Raw genomic sequence first — 24,918 nt, 5'->3', positions numbered from 1 at the left:
TCCTTGCCCTCCCCTTTAGAAATCTGTTTCTCACACCGTGAGACATCGTAAGTCACGTTAAAAAGCCACAGCAAAAATTGTACAAAAGGGAAGATTGATATCTGATGAGTAGTGTTGGCAGTTGCCTTGTAAGAATGACATTGATTCTTTGATGCTGGACATCACTACTGAACAGGTTTCTTTTCCTAGGGCAGTCCCGTGGACCCCGGGGGGCAGTGGTGAGCCCTGACGTCACCCCGTAACGCTAGGATGTGTGGACCGGTGACAGTCACTTACCATGTCTGTGCCCAAGTCAATGCAGAGGATGGTGACAGTCCCCAGCGGTAGTGGAATGTTGGCGATAATAAATATCAGGAAGGGGGTAATCTCGGGAATGTTACTGGTCAGGGTGTAGGCAATGGATTTCTTCAAGTTATCAAAGATCAGACGACCTAGGAAAGCAAGATGTTTTCACTGTACGGCGGAAAGCGGCAGGCCAGACGCTGCACGTGCCCCACGAGCCTGCAGACGTGGCTCTACTGACTGGCTGCCTCAGGATCCGTTTCTGCTGACACTGGATGTAGCGCTCTCACCTTCCTCTACTCCAGTCACAATGGAGGCAAAGTTGTCATCCAAGAGAATCATGTCAGCAGCTTGCTTAGACACGTCGGAGCCGGCAATTCCCATGGCAACCCCAATGTCCGCCTTCTTCAAAGCCGGGGAGTCATTTACACCGTCGCCAGTTACAGCTACGATAGCACCCTGCCAGGAGGGAAAGAAAGGGGTGTGGGTTAAAGAATTCAGAGCGTCTGGAGATGGAAATAAGTGAGGTGCCTGCCCCCATTCACCTCTCCTCATGACAGACATTGCTCCTTTCCCACAGGCTGTAGGGAGTCTCAGAACCCACACAGCTGCCACCAAACAAGAGAACTGAGGAGTGACAGCAAACGTACGACCCCATGAAGGAGGGGCGACTCGAAGTCCTGACTTTGGCGAGTGGCACTCCGGAAAACCCCCACCTCTCTTACGCAACCTCCCACCCCAGGTATTTTCAAGGTGTGGGACGAGAGTCTCCTGGCTCTTCACCTGGCCAGCGTGGATGCCAGGAGCTGGGGATGGCTATTCCAGGCCAGCGCTGAGGCTCAGACGTGGAGCCACAGTGAAGACCTGTACTGTTAAGTGTGTGTCTCCACCAAACCATGATCACGTCACGTTTCTCTCTGCGCCCGGTGCTTCTTCCTGGCACACACAGCCTACTGGCCTGAGAAGAGCTGGGTCGCGTTTCCCAACACCGCTGCTTTGTTTTCTGTTTTGTGCTGCAACGGTGACCTCTGAGGCCAGTGGCGCCCCAGGCGAGTCCGGCCCTGACTGCGCACTGACCTGTCTCTGGCAGCCCTCCACGATGATGAGCTTCTGCTGAGGAGAGGTCCTGGCAAACACGATCTCCGTGTGGTACTTCAAAATGTCATCCAGCTGCTCGGAGGTCATGTCCTTCAGGTCGCTTCCATGGACCACGCAGGCCTTGGCGTCTCTAAGATCAGGACCGGGAAACAAAGGCCCCCCATCAGGTCACCGGCGTGACGCTCATCCCCAAGGGGGTGCTGCTATACGATGCAGGACACGGCGTGAACAACGCAAAGCCAGGGGCAATGTCCCCCAGGATGGAAAAGCTGGTCTCTATCCAGTTACTTTACAGGTTATATCGCATTTTCACGTGTTGGCTCATTCAAGACTCACAAGCACCTGTGGGACAGGCCCGTCTGCCATCTTCCTTTCCCCGTCTTTTATGAAAGACATGTTGAAACGATATGACCAAGTTTTAGACAGTAGGAGAGCTGATGAAACACCAAACTCTCTCCTAAACCCCATGTAAGGGGGAGGGCCCTAAACCTTCACAAAACATGCCCCCCCCCAAAAAAAAAAAAATCTATCTCCATCATCTATTCTATTTTGTCAAAATGTTCCCTTTTTGGCCTGAACCTTTTTGGCTTGTGTTTTCCCCATTTCACTTCATTACTGTGGACCTGGAAATGGACAAGGCGCTAGGAGTACCACCCCGTGGTGAGCAGCATGAAACCAGAAGCTAGACTGCTACGTGGATGGCGGGATTACAACTCAGCTTCCCAGCTCTGCAATGTGGGACTCACGCCGACCTTATGGCCTTTCCGTATCTAGTGCTCAGGGCAGTGAAGCATCAGCTAAGCAGTGCTTATGAGAAAATGCTACAGTTGATTTCTGGCACTGGAGGGACAGTCCCTTATAGAGAGCGAGCCTAGAAGCAAACCATTATCGAACCAGGCTGAAGACTGCTGACCAGCACCAAGGGCACATTCAAGGCAGACTGTGCTCCGAGCGTCCTGCCGTACCTGGGGTTCACCTGGCTCACGGGGATGTTGAGGCGAGCGGCAATGTCTTCCACAGTCTCATTGCCCTCTGAGATGATGCCCACACCCTTGGCGATGGCTTTGGCGGTGATGGGATGGTCTCCGGTGACCATGATGACCTATAACAAGAAACAGGAAAATTGACTGAATGCGGCTGCTCAGCAAACATCCCCTAACATGTCTTATGTAAGTCCTCAAGCATCAGTAAATCTGAAGGAGGATTCAGCCTGGAAAGTCAAAAGAAAAGGAATGTACATGTGAACCTGACAAACATTCACGAGCCAAAAATACAAACGTGTTCACAGAAAGAAAACAAAGCCAATACCCAGATTTTTATCGCGTACACGACCACAGAGGACACACAATTATCTGTTTTTTCCTTTTACACAGTCATATGAAAATACTCAAGTTTACCAAAACACGATAAAAATCTAATGCAGGTGGAATTGTAGGGTGAAGATGCCACATATTGCCAGTTGCATTCTCTAATGGGCCCAATTTGGGGGGAGAGCAATATGTAACAAGAATTCAAAATTGTTACCATTCTTTTTCGACCCGATAATTATATTTAGAAAAATACTCTTAGGATAATATAATCAAAGTGATGAGGAAATAATTTTTACAGAGTCTTTCAGGGCAGTATTACTTATGAGAATGAAAAAGACGCATCCAACACCCAGCAACCAGGAAGACTAAATGAACGACCTGGCATTAGGACTGACTAGTATTCCACAGCTTAAGAAAGGAAAAAAAAAAAGAGACAGACAGAGAACACCAACCATTCATAACCAGGTCCACAGTTAACTGAAAACACCGCAGACATGCCATTCACTGCACAAATCAATTTAGAATTATGCAACTATTTCAAAATTGAAACCCTTACGGAATCTTTTGCCCTTTTTAATGTGCTTACGTTTCCTTCCCCAAAAAAGTATTATTTAAATCCCTCATCTGTTTACACCAACATTTTAATACTATTTGGTCTTCTCTGGTGGAAACTAAAGCTTTGGAGAAGAGCATCCTCTCCAGGTGAGAAAACCAGCTGGCCACGTGTCCCCCCCAAGGGACCACATCACTCAGCTGGGGGCCCCCAGGCACTCGGGGGTGCCACTGAGGCAGATGGGACATACCTTAATTCCAGCACTCCGACACTTGCCCACGGCGTCGGGCACAGCAGCCCTGGGAGGATCAATCATGGAGATGAGACCAACAAAGCAGAGATTTTCAACAGGGAAATTCACTTCGTCTGTGTCAAACTGGAAGCCTTCGGGGAACTGCTCGTCCGGCAGCAAGAGGTGGCAGAAACCTGCAAGGAGGCCAGGCAGCCGGTGAGGACGCAGTGACGGAGGCAGCCGAGGACAGGGGCGGCCTGTTATTCACGCCGTCTACCTTGGGCTGAATGTTGACTTTGGACTAGTTTTGAAAGTCTAATTTTATCACAGAATGAAGGTTTTGTTTAACATTTATGAATGATACAGAGTCACTGAAAGAAAACACACGCAAAAGACAGACTCTCTATCACCAGGCCTCAGAGGAAGAGAAACTGTTTAATGTGGGGAAGATGGACCTGCCTGCTCCGTTGCTTAGATTTGGCACATCACGTCCTTACGTCGTCTCAGCTTCCCTCTCTGGCAAAATCAAGGCCACATCTCTGCTCACTGTTCATTTAACCAAACTGTATTGCTGAGCGCCCGTGGGAGCCATCGTGCTAGCTACTTTGAGGGTAACTGCAGATTGGACATGTTCTACCCAAGGGGTTATCGTCTGGTATTACTGTTAATACAAGAATCGTGACACTCAAGACGTTCCCTCGCATGCTGTCTGAGGCTCCAATGTATTTTCAAGTGGTTTAAGGTGCCATGTGGGCTCACAGAAGACTGCTCCTACTCTGGGGTGGAGGAGGTGGGGAAACAGCAAACACGTGAGAGAAGAGAGGGATCTTTCAGTTGGACGGAGACATCAGGAAGACACCTCTGGAGAAGGAGCAGGTATGAAACCAGAGTACGGCACACGAGGCAACCGGGTTTCAGTTACCCAAGCCAAGGGGAACAGGGAGAATTTTTATCTGTCAACCTACAGAACATTGTAAATGCCACCTGCCCAATTATATTCTACAATGGTAAATGTCCTTTTCATCCCCAGGGGCTGGCAGAGGAGAAAGGACAGGTAGTGTCCTAGGCCCGAGTTTACCACCCGTCTCATGCATGAGCTGACTGCACTGTTCCCACGTAAATTCACAACCCTTCTACGTCAGTCAGGAAATGGCTTTATTCTAAATACCCTAGGAATTAATTTTAATTTCATTAAGTGTATACAGATCATGGACATAGCAGCAAAGGTTAGAAAATGACACTCTTCTCCCATTTTTTTTTTTTTTTTTAGGCAAACAGAACTGAACAAAGGTCTAAGTTCAAGTCAGAAAGCAAACGAGCAGGATTCTGCTGCCCACGGCCCAACCCACAGAATACTTTCTCCGGCACCTACTGTTTCCAAAACAATAGGGGGCAAATCAAGAAGTAGGAGGGTTGCCCCAGAAAGGCCTACGGGGCGGGGGGTGGGGGGTAACAAGCTCGAGAGGTTAGCATGATGGCTGGTGGTGGGACCGGGTTCTCTAGGTACCTAGCACTCGCTCTCCCAGGCCGCCCAGCTCCAGGTAGGCGTTCTGGAAGGCGTCTTTCAGTTCCTCATCCAGCGGCTGCTCCTTGCCATGGAGAAGGATGGAGCTGCAGCGGTCCAGGATCCTCTCTGGAGCACCTTTCATCACCAGCAGGTGTCGGGGCTCAGCCGTGTTGGGGTTCTTGTGAATGGACAACTGGAAGGGATCGTTCACATGTCAATGGGTGTGGCCTCCCACGGGGGGAAACCAAGCTCCCTTACTATCTAGTCTTTGCGGCAGGAAAACATCAAGAGCCCTTAGATCTGAATCCTGACGCGCCTCCTTCCTTGTAGCATACTTCGAATGCTACAGAAAAAACAAGCGCGATGATCGATGCATGAATTCCTGAAACGCGTTTGTATACACAATTTTCCTGAAGAAAAACCAGGAACAAAGGGGCTGGCGTGCACTTGTGCAGCTAGACCCTGACCTAGCCCCCTCCCCACACCAAACCGCACATAAATATGCCCGAACAACATTTTAACGGCAGCTTCATTTATCCTCCCGATATTCCAATAAAATAGGGTTTTCAGCTGCAGCTTTCCAAAGAAGCTTGAATAATTTTAGAAAAGCATTTAAGCTTGTAAATTTCCAAAAGGGGGACCGGTTCTTCCAGCTCGTGTTCTCTAGTCCCCTCTCCGTCCCGTTGCCCCCCCCCCCCCCAGCGGCCCTGCCCAGCTCTTCCGACCTGGTACTTGTTGGTGGAATTGAAGGGAATCTCGACGATTTTGGCGTATCGCTCTCTCATCTCCTTTACAGAACCGCAGCACAGCTCGATGCATTTTAAGAGTGCTGACTCAGAGGCGTCGCCTGCCACTGCCCGCTGTGAAGAGAGACAGCATCTGTTAATCACCCCGAAAACGCTGCACCCAGGCACCACTGCAAAACAGAAAAAATGGAACGTATTCCAGGCTCGTCCAAAGTAGGAGAGGGTGGGAGAAGAGCAGTAGCGGTGGGAGGGACAGGACTCCCTGTCGCCCACCGCCCACCAGATGCAAACTCATATCTCCTCCTAGCCAGCCCTCCCCGTGCCCCCGCTCCCCAAACCGGCTTCTGGTAAAAGAAAGGCACCTGAAGGTGTCACCTACCCTTGGGAGAAGCAAAACACACCCTTCCCACCTACTTTAGCCTATTTTTTTTATCTTCTGCTGTTGAAAACTCTCCAAGCCAACACTATTCCCAAGTACAAATTTTGGGTTATGAATCGGAACATACCTACTGAGAAAGGGAACATTTATTTACAGCACCGTTTATTGTCCTTCCATGTAAAAGAAAAGGCCGTTGGTTCTCAGGACTGGGGACAAACTGTGTCAAGGGCAGAGTGGAGGACTCTATATTCTAAACATAATTATGCAAAAATATCTGCGCTTGAAGGACGTGAACTGAAAGCTATTATCTGCTCCAAGAGGAACGATTTCGTTAACACGCACACTGCAAGTAACACATACGTATCTTTTGTGTAATACACTTGCAGTGCGACATATATATATATATCCTGACACACTAAAAACATTTTCAGTTGCAAACTTTTACATAAACATTTTAGAACTTAAGAGACTTGCAAGGCTGCATTTACAGATGAAGAAATTAATACTCACTTACAAACACCAGTGGCCCTGTTTAATAAGAAAGGAGGCCAGGTTTGGTAAGAAACATGAAATAAATGGCATCATTTTTAATAAAAGCCAGTTATTAAAGCAGAATAGGGCTGCCGCATGATGCTGGCGGGGGATAGAGGGGTGGGGTGGGGAGGGGTGTAATGCCATTAACATAGTCCCAACTCCTGAAATACTTAGAAACAACATCTAAAGCTATCTCCCTGGGGCTTTTAAATCAGGAAAGATGTGGTGCTCGTGCATCCCACCCCCCCTTGCTCAGAGCCTAGAGAACTTCCTTTTTGAGGCAAGGAAAAACATGAAGCAGGCCTCTGAAGTACTATCCTAAGATAACAACACCCTCCTTGAATCAACACCAATTGAATGACAAGACAACCTCCTTTAAAGAATGAATGAGCCGTCTGCACAACAGAAGCCATCTAGCTCAGTTCCATCTCCGCCACTTTCTCTCTCTGACAACTGGGTTTCTACCCAGAGCTACCACAGGCAGCCTAGCCTGGCGGAGAACCAGGGAGCCCCAAGGCCTCCCACGGCTCGTCCTCGTCCTCAAGAACCTTGTCCAGCTCATGGCCTTTCCAAAATTGTCTTCACCAGGCAACACAGCAAAATCTCATTTCAAATTTCATGTGCATTCCATGAGGCTGAGCTTATTTTTGCATCATTAGCAAGCAAGCTAAGAACACGGAAGATAAGAGAGATAGCTGAGCTATTTTAAGAAAATAAATGGCTTAAAGGGATTTATTGGACTCTACTGTATCCTAACATGCAAATGTAATTATCAAGCCCCACGAGTAGCCCTCACTGCCTGCGAGGGTAGGTGACAGCGTCTTGAGTCAGAACAGCAAAACTAGGGTTTTCACCAGGAAAGACTGCCTCCCACCTCCTTCTACTCGCCTTTGGTCAGTTTTAAGTATAGATTCCCCTTTTTCCAACTTATATGGACCACCGATACTGTCAGAACTTTTGAGAGCTCGTAGCAATGCAAATTATACATAACCAAGCATCACATGGACCGTTCCCAGTGTCCTCCTATGAATAGTTATTTACAGACCACAAAGGTCAAAAGGGGCACTCACGGGGTGACCCTTGTAAGGTACCTACATACCCCAAGACAGCCTGAGGGCTAACAGGAACTCCTGAGCATACCTTGAGGATAGGCAGGTTTTCCTGGTTAGCCTGAAACACGGCCCTGTTACAAAGACCCGCGATTCTGGACAGGGCGAGCCAGGTGGCTGAGGACTTGTCGAACGAGACACCTGATGGCAGCAAGAAGAAAAGGCAGGAAAAGAAGGCATTAACCTTGCACTCAAGTCCTACGACAATGCAAACGCTGCATGTCATTTCCCAATTAATTAAACTAATCAGGTCTTAGGTATTTCCCAACCACATTTGTACGGCAAATTCAATTTTTCTATTGACATACTACAAAACAAGCACAAACAAAAAAAACACCCAAATATCACAACACAAAACAAAACCTAAAACCCATGCCCCTGACTCTTTATCAAATGAGTTAAAAAACAGGCAGCGTGAACAGCTGTGGCAAGTGTGGGGCGGGCCCTCATCGTACCACTCTGATTCTCCGTGGTGTCGGCTTCATGGATCTGATTGTCAAACCACATGTGGGCCACCGTCATCCGGTTCTGAGTCAGCGTTCCAGTTTTGTCGGAGCAGATGGTGGACGTGGACCCCAAGGTCTCCACAGCTTCTAAGTTCTTCACTAAGCAGTTCTTCCTGGCCATGCGTTTGGCAGTCAGGGTCAGACACACCTAAAAAAACGTTAGGGACCAGATTACTTCAATCTCCACCTAGCTGGAGTGCGACACAAACCCTGGCTACACCCTAACAGAGAAGGAATGTGTCTATAATTAACTCTCCAATTTTCCGGCAAAGTCGGAAGAGTAAGGGTGACATGGATGTATTTGGATGAGGCTTTCCTTTCCCCCCAAATAAGCTATGTATTGACAAACGTGAAAATAGCCAGGATTAGGCACATCTGACTTCCCCCACTCACCCCCCAAGTTCTCCTTTCCCCTTGTGCTGTTCTGGATCATGTGAGGACGGACACACAAGGTTTATGCTTCTGGGGGACTATCTTCCCTATGAAACCACACTGGCAGTTCTCCCACTGTCTAACCCCACTATGTGGCTCTCAAGAACCCTCTATGCCAACATGCGATGACACGTAAGCAGGCGGCCCCTCGGGAAAGGGGAGCGGATGAGGCTTACACTCACACAAGCTGACCTGCGTCAACCCCGAGCGACCATGGCTTTCCCCGAGCCTCTTACCGTGACAGTGGCCAGCAGACCCTCTGGCACATTGGCGACAATGATACCGATGAGGAAGATGACGGCCTCAAGCCAGGTGTACTCGAGGATCAGCGAGAGGATAAAGAAGGACACCCCGAGGAACACAGCCACGCCCGTGATGAGGTGGATGAAATGTTCAATTTCGGCAGCGATTGGAGTCTGGCCCCCTTCCAGCCCGGAAGCAAGAGTGGCGATCCTTCCCATCACAGTGCGGTCCCCAGTGTACACGACAATGCCCCGGGCAGTGCCTTAAAAAAGAAGGGGAGGGAAAATCGTACCAAATTTGACCAAAGTCACATAATTTGCACTGTTAACGGGCCTGGTGAAAAAGAGACAGAAACACACGTTTTTAAGGGCCAGCTCTTGGGTGGTACGTGCTATTTGTTTTAAACCACAGAGACAGTGGCGAAGGGATTTCTATCCATTAGCAGGAAGCAGTTACAAACTCCAGGCTACATGAGGGCTGCCAACAGAAAGGGCACACGGGAGGTGGAGGACGAGGGGAAACGGCCACGAGGTGTCCCTGGTTCCCTGCCAGCAAGGGAACCACTTCTGCTCTGTGCACGAGTGGAACGGTCAGAAATAGAGTCGATAAAACGAGAAACTGTGTCCATGGCTTTTTTGGGCTTTGTGGCTCAAGGCCAAGCCGTGCGGAACACTGCCTGAAAATGGTCTAACCTTCAACGCAGTTGGTGGAGAAGAAAGCAATATTCCTCGTCTCCAGCGGGTTCTCGTTTGTGAAATCTGGAGACCTGGTCTGCGGTTCTGATTCACCGGTGAGGGAGGAGTTATCCACCTATTGGTGAGAAAAAGGAGTGTCGTGAGTACACGGGCCTTGTCACAGGATGCGGGACTGCACGCCACGCTCTGCCCCAACAGCAGGGGTCAAACCTACCCACCCAGGTCAGCCTACCTTGCAGCCGTTTGCAGATATGATTCTGAGATCAGCGGGGATGCGATCTCCTCCTTTCACTTCCACCAGATCCCCGACTACGACTTCCTCTGCATTTATGCTCATTTTCTCACCGTTTCGAATCACCAGGGCTTGCTTTGGAAGCGGAAAATAGTTCACACCGTTACCAGAGATCAAGATGGCCACCAACCGGAAAGGAGCGTCCAAACAAGAACATCACGCTATCCAAGACCCGCAGTCCTAGTTACCTGCATGTATAACTGAGACCATTTTCATGTGCCCTAACAGAGATTATCAATCTTTTCATTCGTGTAAGTCACAACACTTGGGCCACCGTTATCTAGGAGGCAGCCCTGTCATGCCTACTGTGCTTGCTTTTTCTGGGTCCAGTCACAGGGAAGATAGCCACTTTCTGGGGTGGTTTCGGGTGGGAGGTCAAGGCACCCCTCTCTCTGAGGGAGTCACCGAATTCTTGGAGAACCTGAACCTCACTCTCGTTCACATTCTCGGGGCTGTCAAAGTCACCCAATGGGAAAGGACAAAGCAGCAGGCAGGTACCTGAGGAACCATGTTTTTGAAGGATTCCATGATCTTTGAACTTTTGGCTTCTTGATAGTAAGAGAAACAACCCGTTATGATGACGACAGCAGACAGCACCACACCGAGGTACAGCTGGGAGGGAACAAACAAGCCAGGACCTTAGTTAGGACCGCACGGCTCGGAGTGAAGAACTGGAAACATTCGGTTCATTTTTGATGGAACGAAAAACAGAAATATAGAACTCATGTCTCCAGATTTCTCTTTCTAGAGACCATATATACAGGAGGGTCAGAACTGGAGTCACACGGACACGGTCACTAACCTAACAGACATTTGGAAGGTTCGAGATGAATCAGTTTTTGCTGCTTTAGTAAAACAAAGAAATGTTCGGGAACAACTTGTGACTTTTGAGAAATGGCTACCAAACATTTCCGGACATGTGTAATGTATGCATATTAAAGCTGTGCCCTGTCGCCTAGGAAATGGCAGCCGGTCCAGGTGAGGACTTGGGCAGAGCTACCTGTTCACAGAAGCAACGTGCAGTGTGGACGTCCAGCCTGCACGAGCCCCTGCAGGGGAGAGAAACCTGAATCGGAGGAGGAGGAATAGCCGGGTCTTGAAGGCAATAGTTACCGACACTACATTTCCCCGGTGTTTAAAACCACTCAGCAACTGAGTTGCCAGATGGAAGGGGGACTGGGGGCGGGGTGTAAAGGTGATGGGATTACGGAGTACAAATTGGCAGTTACAAAACGGGGATGTAAAAGTATAGCACAGGGAATACAGTCAATATCGTACTGACTGTATATGGTGCCAGGTGGGTACTGGACTTATGGGGGGAGGGGCGCGAACCACTTTGCAAGTTACATACACGTCCAACCACGATGCTGTACACTAATGTAGTAACTGAATGTCAAATGGAATTGAAACCTAACAACTACAAATTTTAGCAAAGAAAATAAGCGGGTGGCAAAGACCGAGAGGATACTTTATGCGCAGACGATAACCCAAATTACAAGTGCACCACTCACATTATCGTTTTGAGGTTCCTCTTCTGTGGCGGCTTGGATGCCGTACGCCAAGAAACACAGGATCGCTCCAATCCACAGTAACATCGAGAACCCCCCAAACAGCTGCCGGCAGAACTTGACCCATTCTGGCGTGGTGGGAGGGGGGGTGAGGGCGTTCGGCCCATCGCGGGCCAGAATCTCAGCTGCTCGCGCAGGAGTTAAGCCCTGAGAGGTAGAGGAATATAAATAGGACACACGGCTCCAGCCCTTACGAGGTAATATAACTACCTGATCGCTGGAACGCTGCAATACAGGATTTAGGAGGAAACAACGCTTCCCAAGCAAAGGGAAAACATGCCAAATTCTGAGGATCCCCCTACGCTCCGGGCAAACAACAGCCCGAAGTTTCCCGAGGAGCCCACCCACCAGACCAAAATTCTTTTTAAAAAACTGATCGAGGGACAAGTTTGAATCCAGTCTGGTCTCTTCTAAGTTTTAGACAAAACCCTCTGTAAATATCAAAGGAGAAAAAAAAATAAAAAATCTCTGTTGCAATCTAACCTATTATTGGGTTCACAGCCAAGTTTTAAGTATAGAACTTTATTCTTTGGATAGTAATTAAACCAATTATCTGGCAGGGAAGAGTTCACATACGTGTATATTTTAACTAACCCCGAGGACACCTGTCAATTGAAAAGTATTCAGTGGAAAAGTCCACTCTATTGTCTAATGGGCCTTGAAACCAAGATTCACTGACGACAGACAGTAGACATGTCTCCTGTTACAAGGGGAAACTGTGATTACTTTCACACTATCAAAATACCAAGTCAGAAAAAAAAACTCACATTTTTGCCTCAAGGGTCTGTTAATATGTAGTTTGGGTTCGTGTTATTTTTAATATTTGAGTTAACCAGAGTGTGGAGAACGGGGAAAGGAAAAATCAAACAGTAAGGGATAACAAGGACGCATTTAGGACCCTCCGTCCTCTGTGTCAAGTTCATGATGTACGAGATCCTGGGCAGAACAGAAACCAGCACCACCAGACGTCTGAATGCTATGTGCGTGCCAGGCACGGAATCCAGCGCTTCAAAATGACCTGTCTGATTCTCACGATAACCCTTTTTAGGTATTACTAATTCCATTTTACAAGTCAGGAAACAGACCCACAGCATTGGAGTAACAGACTCTGGGTCAAGGAGAAGACGTTTTCTCAGAATCTCATAAAATTTAAGCGCGATGACCCATGTGATGCGTTCAGAGACTGCCCGACAGTAACTGTCAGTGAGGCCTGACTAGGCCTCCTCCCGGAGCTCAGCCTGCTTAGAACTTCTTGATAATTTATTGAAACAATGGCTACATATTAGCTGGGATTCAAGCTACTCCCCAGAATTTTTAGTACCGTGTTTACCCGAAAATAAGACCTAGCCAGACAATCAGCTCTCATGCGTCTTTTGGAACGAAAATTAATGAGACCTGGTCTTATATTATATCATACCCGGTCTTATATGCTATAAAACCTGGTCTTATATTAATTTTTGCTCCAAAAGACGCATGAGAGCTGATTGTCCGGCTAGGTCTTATTTTCGGGAAAACACGATAGTTGTCTTGAAATAACAAGCTCCACCCCTCCCACAACTGGTTCCTTTTATATTGTTTATGGCAAATTTCGTAACAAAATCCTTTGACTGAAAGGTTTCTTTGGACTGTGTAAAACAAACCAAGAACCATGGTTTTGAAATGCTGCAGTGAGCTCACTGGTAAAGAGCAAAAATTTGAATTGTTGGAAGCTGCAACTCAGTATAACAGGGGAGATCTGCAATCAAAAGGCTGGGAAATGAGCGTGGCTTTGCAGCTCCCCAGTCTCCAGTCTGGTGCTCCATTCATTGGAAACAAAATATTTAAAAAGCATAGGAAATCCCTCGCTCTGCGCATGGCCTATAGCAGATATCCAGGCGGTGGCCGTCATTATTCTCCTCCAGTGCCTGAGGTTAGGCCTGTGGTGTGGGGGGGAAATGGGGTTAAGAGGAAATTTGGATTCTGTACACAATGTTTCAAATTGAAACTTACTCGGCTCAAGTCTGTTCCATATTTGCGATGAAGTTCATCAAGGCTAAGTTTATGGTCATCCTAAGGGAAACAGAAACAAAGAATGAAACACTGTATCATTTAAAAAAAAAAAAGTTTTAAAGAGCATCAGTGTCACTCATCGTGATCATTTGCTAGCTCTGCAAACCTGATGGTTTCCTTTTCATTCCAGAGAAAACCTTCGGTCTTGGAGAGCTAGTAAAACCTCCCTCACCCCCTCTGATAACCAGACAGACACACTCTGGACAGGTTGCCAGAATGGAAGCCTCCACAGGCAGCTCAGGAGCCTGCAAAGTGCCCCCTGTGTAATCCAGAAACACAGAAAAGCAAAGGCCCACGGCCTCGAGCCCAGGTCTTCTGTGGACCTTCGATGAGGCCGCAGTGGTTGAAAACTTTTCCAACCTCTAACAGCGTTTCAAATGCAAGTTTTCCATACCCACACCTCTACAATGCACAGGAAGGTCTGTACAAGTGCAATAATCGATTGCTTTATTTTAAATCTCTGACTGAAGGATAGGGTGTGGGTTGGAGGGCAAATCGTATACATAAGTGATATATACGAAGACACGATGAATTTCTAAGGAGAACAGAAAGCAATCGTCCTCCTAAGTACTTACCATAGCAACTTCTTTCTTGAGTTCATCCATATCCCTCTCTTTCTTGGCCTTCTTTTTGTCGCCATGATCTGACACGGCCGCGGGCTCATATTTATCACGTCCAATCTACAGGAAAATGTGGGAAAGGTATGGTTGGGAGTTATGAACAGCGTCTCAACACCAAAGATTCGGGAGCAGAGCATTTCGGCGGTTTTCCAGATCGCCATCGTTTTGCACAGTTGTTGGGATACCGCTCATGGAAATGCATGAGCTTATGCCACAGACTGAGCAAAGCAACCCATCCATTATTAATGCTGCCATCATAAGCTCAAGACCCGCCATCTGCATGCACCTCAGGGCATTGAGACCAGTGGGAAAATCGTGACGAGCCTCAGGATGGCCCTGCCAGCAGACACTTCCACTTGGGGTGAAGAGGGAGAGGATGTGCTGTCAAATATTTACGCTGCGGCCTTCCATCTTCTCCACTGAAGGAAGGAAACCATCTTCCCATGATTAACGTATGCCTTTGCATTCCGAACCAGACAGGTCTGATTTAAAAACCTGGGCTCTACCACTGCCCAGCTGTGTTATCCTTGGGCAAATCACTAACTCTGAAGTCTCAATTTTCTTCTTCTCAAGCATGGAGACAATAAGAGTGCCTACCTCAGTTAGTGTTTTTGAAAGGACGAGGTAATGCAATACATCTACATACTAGCTACTTTTATTTAAATCTACATACTAGCTACTTTTATTTAAATCTACATACTAGCTACTTTTATTTAGCTTGGCAAAGAAATCATTAAGTATCAAATTTAAATATGTTTAGGGCTCACCTAAGAACACTCACCGTTTCATCACATTAAAAAAACTCAGCCTAAGAGTCCTTAAAATTCTTTAAGTGAAAGACAGAAAAAAGGAGTCCCCACCCCAATCTGCAGCCTGAAAAGACCCCCCCACACACACACACACCACCACCACCAATGAAAGTCCCTAGAAATGTTTGGACATAAGGATGTCGGCAAAGCACGTGCCTTATCACAGAATTCACAGGATCCACCCACGCCTCTTGAAAACCAGGAATAATTTTTAGAGAAAATGTTGATTCTATAGTTTAAATTGAGATTGCTCCACTCTCCCACCCCGTTTAAAACACGTGAGCTCATCTACACAAAGCCTCAATTTGCTATAGACGAAAGCGCAGTCCCTGAAGAGGCCCTCATTCCAGACAGCAACCCCCCACTCCCACAATAACCACCACCCCAGAAGGACAGAGCAAGGAGGTATTAGCCATCTTCTTCAAGTGATCTGTGCTGCTATTCCTGTTATTCTGTGTCTCCCCCTTACTCATTTCTAACGTTCAGAAGTACATTATCAGCTGCTAAAACAGTAAGTAGGAAAGCGTGTCTAGATGACAAAATTTTACTGTGCTGGGGAAAAAAAAAAATCAGAGTATAGGTGTGTTTCCGTCATAGCTGACACGGTTGCCAAGTAACTGCAACATTCTCTTGAATTTTAAAGTAGTCTCTGAAGACTCTTCAGAGAAACCCTGCCCCCAATGAGTTGGCGTTGCCCACATGCACAGACACGTAAATCCTCATTCCCAATGTTCAGGTCCCGTGGTCCCTTCTGCAGTATTCCTCGACTAAGACCCTCTTCCCACAGAGAGAGGAGCTCCTTAGTTTCTATCTTCTCTGTTAAGAACGAAGCAGGTCTAAAGATAACCCACATTCTTGACATTCCCTCCACTATGAACCACCACCCAAGTAAGTGCCTCTTTGTACACTGCCCCTGGTGCCAGCTGAAAGCAAACAGACAAAAAGAAAGGACAAGGCTTCTTCCCCAGGGAGGAGCCAACAGTCTATTGGCTATTTCCTTCATATACTTAACAGGAAAGCACAAACCTTAAAGATCATTTTAAAAGACACGGACTAGGGATCTCTAAAGGACTTACGTGACCAGTTTATATTGATGTTTAAAATACAGTTCACAAATTCCCTTTAAGCAAGTATCGTTAAAATACATTTAATTTGAATATACGAAAATCAGAGCTCAAGTCCTGTGCCTGACCATCTGTACGCTTTGATTATTCTCAGACTTTCAATAATTTCCACTCCAAAAGAGGGAGGAGAGAATTATGGAAGCAGCTGGGCCTTGGACGGCTTCCAAAGTTTTATCCCCATTTACAAAATACGTATCTTGCCTGTAGCCTCAGTTATCAATGGTTAAGTTAGCGGGGAATCTAGATTCCCTAATAACCCTCCCCTTCCTTCATTCATGCTATATAGGGCGGAGTTTTAAATGAGGACATTTGTGAAAAGAGACACATGGGCAGTATTAACATGTGAGATTTCCTTTCCGTCAAGATGTTAATTTTTTCACTAGGCAACGTTTGTCCAGAACAGGCAACTTACACAATTCAGTTCTTCCCTACAAGTAAAACAATAGTTCAATGCTAGCTTATCTCGATGGGAACTAAATATTACTTAAGTCTCTATTAGTCTCAATCATGACAGTTTCAAACCAGAAAAAACATCTGTGCCCATGTGCGACAAGGGAACAATGCAAAAAATAGGTAGTAAGATGACATGTGCTTTATTCTTTCTCTTAAAAGCATTTTGGAAGAACCAAGGTCATGGCAAGGGGCACTGATAAATATGCTTTCCCCAATCTACTGAAATGGCTTCCCACTCCTCTGGGCACGCAATTCCTACTTTTCCAACATTGGAACATTCCAATCACTTCTCCCACTCCCTGGGGGGGGGGGGCACCCTCTGTTATCTCTAAAGAAAAGTACAACGGAAGCTCAACATTATAGCCTTCTCAGAAGGGCCACTTGTGAAAATGAAGTAAGTGGGGTTCTGGTTTTTTTTTCCTATCTAATTTAGGAAGTGGGAGGTCAGCACAAGGGCAGGGGCTTGCCCAGCGTGTCGTCACGGAGCTTAAACCGTGTCATTATTTCACCCTGTGCTTCCTAGGGGTTCCATCTGCTCAAAGATTCACTCCCCTGAGTTCTGCTACCATTCGATCTAGGCAGAGGGAAAGGGTGACCCAGGAGACTGGGAAGGGAAAATTCTTGACAGGAGGAACTAAGGCGAAGGCGTGTAAGGAGGTTCGCTCATTTAGAAACACGGCGAATCCTTACAATGAGTGAGGCATCTCCGAGACCTAGAGGCACGCCTTCCTGGATGCTTCAGCAATTCACTATTGAAAGGCGGTAGAGTGGGAGACAGATAGGACAGGTGCAAAAAAATTAAAGTCTCCCAATGTAAAAAAGCACAGAGACGTGCAATGAGGATTTGGACAGAAGCACCCATCCCAAAGGGTATGTCCCTTGAGGTCTGCATGAGCTGAAGCTGCCAGCCAGGCCTTCAGACCCATCTCAACCACCAGCCTCCACACCAGCCAGGCTTCAGGGCATTTCTCTATTGTGCCTTATGGGAGTTCTGGCCACTGTCCCCACCTTATCAGCCCTGGGGCCAGCAGGGAGTTCAGAGTTCTTCAGACTTCCCAAATTCCAGCTAAGGAAGTCTAAAGGGTCCATGGAAGCTGAGCTGTCCACACCCCTTAGATGGTGCTTCTAAGTCAGCCCCAAGTGCCTATGCCAGCTGCAGGACCCTGAACAGCCAGGCGTGGCTTCCTCGTCCCTAAAATGGAATTGACACTAGGTGTTAGTACTAAAGGATCTCGAGAAGGCAACTGACAGGCAGATGAATCAAGGGGCTGACACCGACTCTGAAAACGAAACACCTAAGAAACGGCACTGCTTCCCAAACCCACAAACAGAAACTCTGGACTAGCAAGAGGGGCCAGCAGGCAGGTAGAAGTAAGCGCCCCAATGCAGCCCATTTCAACGCTGGCCAAGAGGGTCGTAGAAATGGCACTTCTGAACCCAATTTGGCAAAATCTGCCTTCGCAGGGATGTTGGGGGATGGTTGCCTAGAGGTACCCAGGGCCATATCTTTCCTTGATGCAAAAAGTGGGGCTTTCCAATCTTCCTGGGATCACATATTAAATCAGTATGAAACGCAATCATCTATGTAAAGGTACTCTATAAAGTGCTACACAAAGGTTATTACTGTAACTTGGTTTAAATTAACATCTGAATTACCGCCATTCCTCACTGTGAAAACTCCTTTTAAACCTTAAAACAAAACAAAACCAAAAACCAACCTCATTTTGGGTAGTTTTAAAAAATTTCATCTCATCAAAACTTAAAGAATATACAAGAAATGATCATCAAACTCAATTCATTAAACCTCCCATTGCTCCTAAATGACTGAGTAGTTTAGTTTTCATACAAGGAATCTTCTAGCCAGGGACCTGAGGGACAGGAGAAGGCCGCGGCTAAGCGAGAATATGCCCTGTCCTACTGCAGCTGCTCTGTGCTCGAGCAGCAGCGAAAGCACAGCTTTTCTCTGCAGAGATGACCCGAGGGACCCCCATGCCATCACCGTCCTCCTCTCACTCACCTAAACGTGCAGCATGCTGGGGGATGTCATGTAGCAAGGACAAAGCAGCGGGTCCCTCTGTGAGCCCAGCTCAGCACCTTCAAACCAGGGGGACGCAGAGAAAACAGCTGTGGCTCCAGCTCCAGCCAGAGGGCTCCCTCAGCCCCCAAATCAAAGAGGCTTGACCTTCCTCCCTAACCTGCCAGCACCTAAATTTTTAACCAGCCTGCCAGCCCACTCTACCTGCAATAGTTAGTAAACATCCACGATTATTAAAAAAAAAATAAAAAAAAATTCTAAGCTTTCTAAAGACTCTAAATAGACTTTAGATTTACTCCCTTTTTAAACACGTGCTTTGTTTTTCCAGTTCATTAAAAATAAAACACACCCCCTTTTTAAAATGGGTACGCTACTTGTACGTTAGGCACCTGGGCTATGAAGAGTTAAAACTTCCTACCTGTTCCCTCCATCTGCTGCCCTCCTCACCCCTTTCTTCACTTTGCCGGACCACTCTTTGGCTCTCGGGACTCAAAAGATGTCAGTTTGAGAGGCAATGGATTAAATAACTGACACAAGTGTTGAAAGGGGACTGAATCCGTTCCTAGTAAGTCCTGAAAGTCCTGATCGCTCCTCAGTTGGTACCCTGCAGCCGAGGGTAGGAAGTGAATCAGAAGCCAGCTGAAGAAGATAAAGGCAGCACAGCCCCAGGGAAACAAGCATTGAAACAATAAAACAAACAAGGCACCAGGGAAGCCTCGCCTTGGGTGGAGGATAAAAGACAAAACACATGACAATCCCCAAAGTGCTTGAGGGCCCTGCCCTCCCCATGGGGACAGACTGGAAAGACGCACCAATCGGATCCAAAACCTTGCACTCTGTGATTACCACGTCCCCAAATTAACACAGGTCCCGAACACAAAGCGCCAAGAATCAACTTTCCTGATCACCAACAGAAACTATCTAATAGTTGTTACTAAACAGGGTTTGAATAAAACCAGATACAGAGATAATTAATGTTCAGCTAAAATTCATTTGTCAAGTCACAAAGGAAATAAGGAATGAGGTCTATTGGCCAAAATTCCCTTGGCTCAGGATCCAAATGAAAGCAGAGAAAAATTGCGGGGTGCGGGTGGGGGGAAGAGGGGGCTGTCGTCTCACTCCCAGAACTCGCTATTCCCAACATCAGTCAAATAAATGTGAGGAACTTCTTGTGGATTCCTGACAACAGATTTCAGCACAACTAATGAGGTGAGTCATATGCAAAGAACAGTCTCTCTCTGACTCCAGCCAAGGAACACACTTTCCCTCTCATAGGCTCAATTCAAGGCAACGTGAGCAAAGTTCAAACCTGACTTGGTTACAAGTCTCCTTTTCCAAAAATACAGAAAGGAAGAAGAGCTCTTGGAAAAACGCTGGATTTCAAAAAGCCCCTTTCCTTCCCATTAGTACTTACTGACCGTGTATTTTCAGCATAACCCAGAACTGGACAGCTCTGGCAGGGATGGGGACACAGTCTGCCAGTGTTTTGCTGTCCAAACACAGCCACTCTGATTACTGTAAGCCCATCTGATCGGACACTCGTGTTTCTTCTTCTGGCCCGTTGGCTGGCAGAGCGCCCTGGCCAGCTAGATGAAGGCACCACAGTGCAAATGTTCACACTCCTGCCCATCACAGAGGGCTGAGAAGCCCAGGCTCTTCTGTACGTCTTTCCCAGAGACTTTCAAAATGCTGTGAAGTCCTGTACTTGAAAAGTGAAAGTAGATGAAAACTAAGACACTCATGAAAAGGTGAGCAACGTCGACTGACATTTCCACTTGCATTTCTTTCGGTGAGTAATTAATAGTGTTTCCCATGATTTTCAACCCTGACTGTGTTTTTCAGGTGAAAGAAAACCTGCTCTCTAGTTTTGAAAAGGCCGAAGAAGAGCTGATGAAAACCTAGTCTAGAAAGATGGGATCTCTCAGTGCCCACTACTTTGTAAGGCCCAATAATAGCCGCACTCACTAAACAGAAGAGAGATGGGGTCACCTGGTCCTCACTCAGGGTGAGTCCTCGACCCACGGGCCATTATCATCTTTTTAACCTTGTTGTTTTTAAATGAAGAAATGAATTTTACTTTTCCATACAAAATCCTTCAAATATTTCATTAAAGCCTCTTTCTCACGCTTAAGTTTGGATTTATTGAAAAGAACATGGCCTGATTTGAACAGAAAACTCACACAGAGCTGTTAATCTGTTGCTAAAATAATCAGAAGACAACGATTTAGAAGGTTTCTGGGATGGAGCATGAATGCGTACAAGTCTATTGTGTTTTATGATGTTGAATTCTTTTTGTTTTTAAATGCAATTTAGGAATAACATTTCCAGAGGTCTGTATATTTTAAGTTTTAGTCCTCACCTGGATAAACATTTTACTGGATTTTTACATCCCCCCACCCCCACCCCCCGCCTTTTTTGGGTTGTCAAGTTTAGCCTACTCTCAGATTCTCAGATTTATAAATGCAGACCTCCCCCTTTCCTACCCTCCCACCCAAAGGTGAGTCACTGGCGTGTTACAAACTTACTGGCAGAGAACACTACAAACTAACAAAGAGTTAAGTTACCAAAAGAGGATACACCCTCAGGACAGGGTACAGCAAGAACAGGCACACCAACACTTCACAGGCAAAGGGCGTGATGCAAACCAACCCTCTTCTCTGCCCCGAGTTCCTCTTGTAAACCGCTGCACTTGCTGGCGGCCAGGCCTGGGCACCTTTCCACACCGAGCACTCTGCCTTACAATGTTTTCCGTCTAAAGTACTAACTTTATAGCAGCCAGAGAAGATTTAGTCACACTTTCAAGTTGAGCTCCAAAAGGGCAGCTGATAATGTCACCATACAACCAGGATTTCTGCTGACATGTGTATGCCTTGTCCAGCCTTCACCTGAACCCTTTTCCCTGCTCCTCTTTAAACCAGGACCCATAAGCTAGGATTTATTTTCTAGGTAACTAAGTTAATATTCAAACAATGGAGAACTGCAGCGAGGGACCTGGTGACATCCCTGCCCCCCCCACACACACATCTTTTGTAAACGAGAAGAGAGTTTCTGTGTACCTTTGTTGAGCTAAATAGTTGTGAGTGGCAGGCCTAGCTGGGGATTTAAGCCAAGTCACTGGCAAAAACACCCAATATGAAAAAAAGGGGACAAAAATCCTATTTCATCCAGGAATGATTCAGCTGTTCTTTCATTTTCCTACCAAAAGCTCAGGAACTAGATTTTTAAGGAGAAATAAAATCACCTGAAATATCATCAAAATCTAGGCGATCCGAAAGTAGGAAGAGGGGAAGAAATTAACAATGACCTTAAAAATTAGCTGCCAGCACAGGCTTCCTGGTTAACCAATTATCAGCTGGGCTTTAGTCATCACTCCACCCACATTTTAATCCTCATGTGGAAAAATCCCAACATTTCAGTATAAAATAGCCTTCTGAACATTTGGACTGTCACAGTAAGTCACTGGGGACAAAAAGGGTAACTTTATCCCAGGAGAATCATCACCAATACACACACACATACTCACCCTTCACGTTCAAATTATTAGAGTATCCAAGACACTAATTACAACCCAGCATATAAGGGGCATATCATCCTGTGTTAACCAGCTACAATTCAATTTTGTGTTTGCTAAGCCTCTAGACATTTTACTGGGATTCATGAAACATCTTACTTGCACCTCCACAACAAGGTATGTATATGCATGTGTGTGGTTATGAAAGAGACACACGGATGTGTGGTTATGAAAGAGACACAGAAAGAGACATAACTTACTCAAACATCTCTCTGGGCCATTAATTCTTTATCAGATATACCCCCATGTCATCTGAAGAATGACTTTAGTGTTCTACATATAAGGCAATGTTAAGCAGTGAGTGAGTGTTCAGGCAGGGGAGGCCACAGGCTGTTCAGGAATCAGGGACATCTGGTGTGTCATTAACCAACCATTTGACCTTGAGCAAGTCACTTCACCTTCCTAGGCCTCGGGAAGGTATCTGTGAGTTCTACACCCGCCCAAATCAGTACTGTCCAGCTCAAGAAATAAACTTTTTTTTATTTGAGGGGGGCAGAGATAAAGGAATGAGCTTTAAAGAGCTTGTTTAGAGGCATGATCTAAGGTTTGATGGTGCGGTACAAACACAGGCCACAAACCCAGTTTCCATTGTGGGGAGTAACAGGCTGGCACTCAGCTCTGGGCCTTCAGCTACTTGACCTGCGCCAGCCCTCCACATTTTGTGCTTTGAAAAGATACAAGTTGTGCATTTCCCACTTCTCCCTATCGGGTCCTCCAAGCCTTTCAATTGCCTCCTTCAAAACCCATTTAGAAGCCAGGATGCACCCTCCCTTTTCCCCCAGCATTCACTGCACAGGGCAGAGCCCTACAACAGTCAAAGGCCTACTAAGTGCAGGCACAGCGCAAGCCCTCGAGTTCAGGGAGTGGATTCTCTCCTACCAGTATTCTCACGACCTAGTCATCTTACGCCATGAATTGATGCTTTTGGGGTGATTTTGTATAAACTTTCCTCAACTAGACTCTTTGGCCCCGTCGGGGTCCCGGTTATCACAGTTACAGAAAGGTAGGAACCAGACGCGCCCTCCTTTCCTGTCTCGGATCCCCCTGGATACCTGGGGAACCGCTCTCCCGCGGCTCCACAGTGCTACCACCGCCTACTTGTCCCCAGCCTCCAGTCTTTTTTCGTGTTTATTGTACCCAGAGGCCTTCGTCGGCCAGCCTGTCCATCTCCAAAAACGTCTACATACCCCTCCCCACTCCAGTTGCCCCGGGCGCATCCTGTGTTTGTGGAAAGTGTCCCAGTAAAGGTCTCGGAAGTATACCTTAAAGGCCATCTTAAGGCGGGTGAAGGCACACCCTTGCTGGCACCAGCCCGCACGACCGGCTCCACAGTCCGGGGAAGCCAGTTTTTTCCTTTGGGGGAGGGCGGCCGTCTCTGCGGGCAGCTGGCTAAGCTCCAGCGCCTCCAGGAGAAGGAGCCTCGTACCCCATGGCCGCCCCCGCGTCGGAAGCCCCTACCGTCGCCCCGGGCCGCGGCGGGAACCGCAGCCGGGAGGAGCCCGGCTGCGCGCCCCAGGGGAAGGGGAGGAGCGCGCCTGGCCTCCGGGCACGGAGGGCGGAGGGAAAGAGGAAGGCGAGAGATGGGAGGTGAGGGCGGGTGGAGGGAGGAAAGCGGGCTCGGGGATGCCGCCGGCGGCCGGCTCCTTCCTGGGGCGGCCCGGCGCCCGTTCGCCCTCCTCCCAGCCCTGTGGCTCCCCGCGCCGGCTCCGGGAGCCCCGGGCCACGGCGCGCTCGGAATGGGGGGCCCGCAGCCCCTCTCCCGGGTCCGCCCGCCGTCTCCCCAGCGCTCCCCCCCCCGCCCGCCGTCCCCCATTGCTGCGCTCCCTCCATTTCCCAAGTGCGTCGTCTTTTAAGCCTGGCCGCTGTGCCAGCCCTGGCGCGGCGCTTCCTCCTCCGCCGCCTCCTGCTGGCTGCGGTCGCCCGCCTGACTTCCTCCCCGGCCTCCGGGGCTCCCCGCGCCCCCGGCCCCAGCTCTCCCGACACTCACCCCTTTCCCCATGGTGGCGGTGGTTAGTGCGCGGCGCGGGGTCCCGCCGCTGGAGAATCAGCGAGAAAAGCAGAGAGCAGCTCGCGGCCAGCGGAGCGACGAGAAGGGAGGTAGGGCTGCCGCGGGGCGGGAGGGAGGGAGGGTGGACGGCCGGCGGTCGGGCCGATGCCGCCGCTGCCGCCGCCGCCGCCGGGCTGCTACCGCTGCTGCTGCCACGTGTCCGCCTCCTCCCGCCGCTCCTCTGCGCCCCAGACCCCGCCGCAGCTCCAGCCCGCGCCTCCTCCTCACTTCCTAAAATATGCAACCTGCGTCCTGGCCCCGCCCACGCCCCCTCACGTCACCGTTACCGGAGCAACCTGACACCCGCCGCCGGCCGGGCCCCGCCCCCTCTGCAGGCCCCACCCCCCAGACCCGGGCCGCGCCGGCTGCGGCTAGTCCCGACTCCCGGCAGGAGGGCGCCGGCCCCCCGGCGCGCGTGCCCACGTCTCGGGAGGCCGCGGCCGAGCCACTGCGGGGCGCGCGGGCTGGCTGGGCAGCGCCGCCTCGGCGGCCATGGAGCTCCCGTGCCCCTCCCTCGCGCCGCCCTGCGTGACCGGCCTGCTTTGTACGGCACCGAGGGTCCGCAGTGGTTGCGGGTACGTTGTCGGAACTGGGCTCCCCGAATCTCCAGGGAACCGGGACAGAAACCTCTTGCGGAGGGGCCTTTCCACTGCATCAGGAAGCTCCTCTGGGATGGAGGGACGCGCCGAGGTGGGGGTGGGGGTTCAGGTGTGACTGCAGCCAG

The 24,918-nt window shown here is 48.5% G+C and overlaps 1 protein-coding gene across 2 annotated transcripts in view; it reads right to left on the bottom strand.

Moving 5' to 3' along the window:
* ATP1A1 (ATPase Na+/K+ transporting subunit alpha 1) overlaps window positions 1-24,402 on the bottom strand; it is a 29,458-nt gene extending 5,056 nt beyond the window's left edge. The window contains exons 1-17 of one of the 2 annotated variants that reach the window (XM_074319019.1): window positions 24,135-24,402; window positions 14,111-14,215; window positions 13,476-13,535; window positions 11,430-11,633; window positions 10,417-10,530; window positions 9,859-9,993; window positions 9,624-9,741; window positions 8,925-9,193; window positions 8,206-8,404; window positions 7,782-7,891; window positions 5,708-5,842; window positions 4,983-5,175; window positions 3,494-3,669; window positions 2,346-2,482; window positions 1,360-1,510; window positions 573-741; window positions 277-431 (exon numbers count right to left, since the gene is read on the bottom strand). In XM_074319019.1, the coding sequence (XP_074175120.1) occupies window positions 277-431; window positions 573-741; window positions 1,360-1,510; window positions 2,346-2,482; window positions 3,494-3,669; window positions 4,983-5,175; window positions 5,708-5,842; window positions 7,782-7,891; window positions 8,206-8,404; window positions 8,925-9,193; window positions 9,624-9,741; window positions 9,859-9,993; window positions 10,417-10,530; window positions 11,430-11,633; window positions 13,476-13,535; window positions 14,111-14,215; window positions 24,135-24,146 (2,442 nt within the window). In that variant the 5' untranslated portion in view covers window positions 24,147-24,402. Of the gene's footprint in view, window positions 1-276; window positions 432-572; window positions 742-1,359; window positions 1,511-2,345; window positions 2,483-3,493; window positions 3,670-4,982; window positions 5,176-5,707; window positions 5,843-7,781; window positions 7,892-8,205; window positions 8,405-8,924; window positions 9,194-9,623; window positions 9,742-9,858; window positions 9,994-10,416; window positions 10,531-11,429; window positions 11,634-13,475; window positions 13,536-14,110; window positions 14,216-23,409; window positions 23,872-24,134 lie in introns of those variants that run through there. The other variant, XM_074319020.1, reaches the window with a different exon arrangement.
* Window positions 24,403-24,918: the final 516 nt, after the last annotated feature.

The sequence above is a fragment of the Rhinolophus sinicus genome, linkage group LG14 (assembly GCF_036562045.2).
Source record: "Rhinolophus sinicus isolate RSC01 linkage group LG14, ASM3656204v1, whole genome shotgun sequence".
NCBI lineage: Eukaryota > Metazoa > Chordata > Mammalia > Chiroptera > Rhinolophidae > Rhinolophus > Rhinolophus sinicus.
The sequence above is the reverse complement of the archived record's forward strand: the minus strand, read 5'-3'. Positions and strand labels throughout refer to the sequence as shown.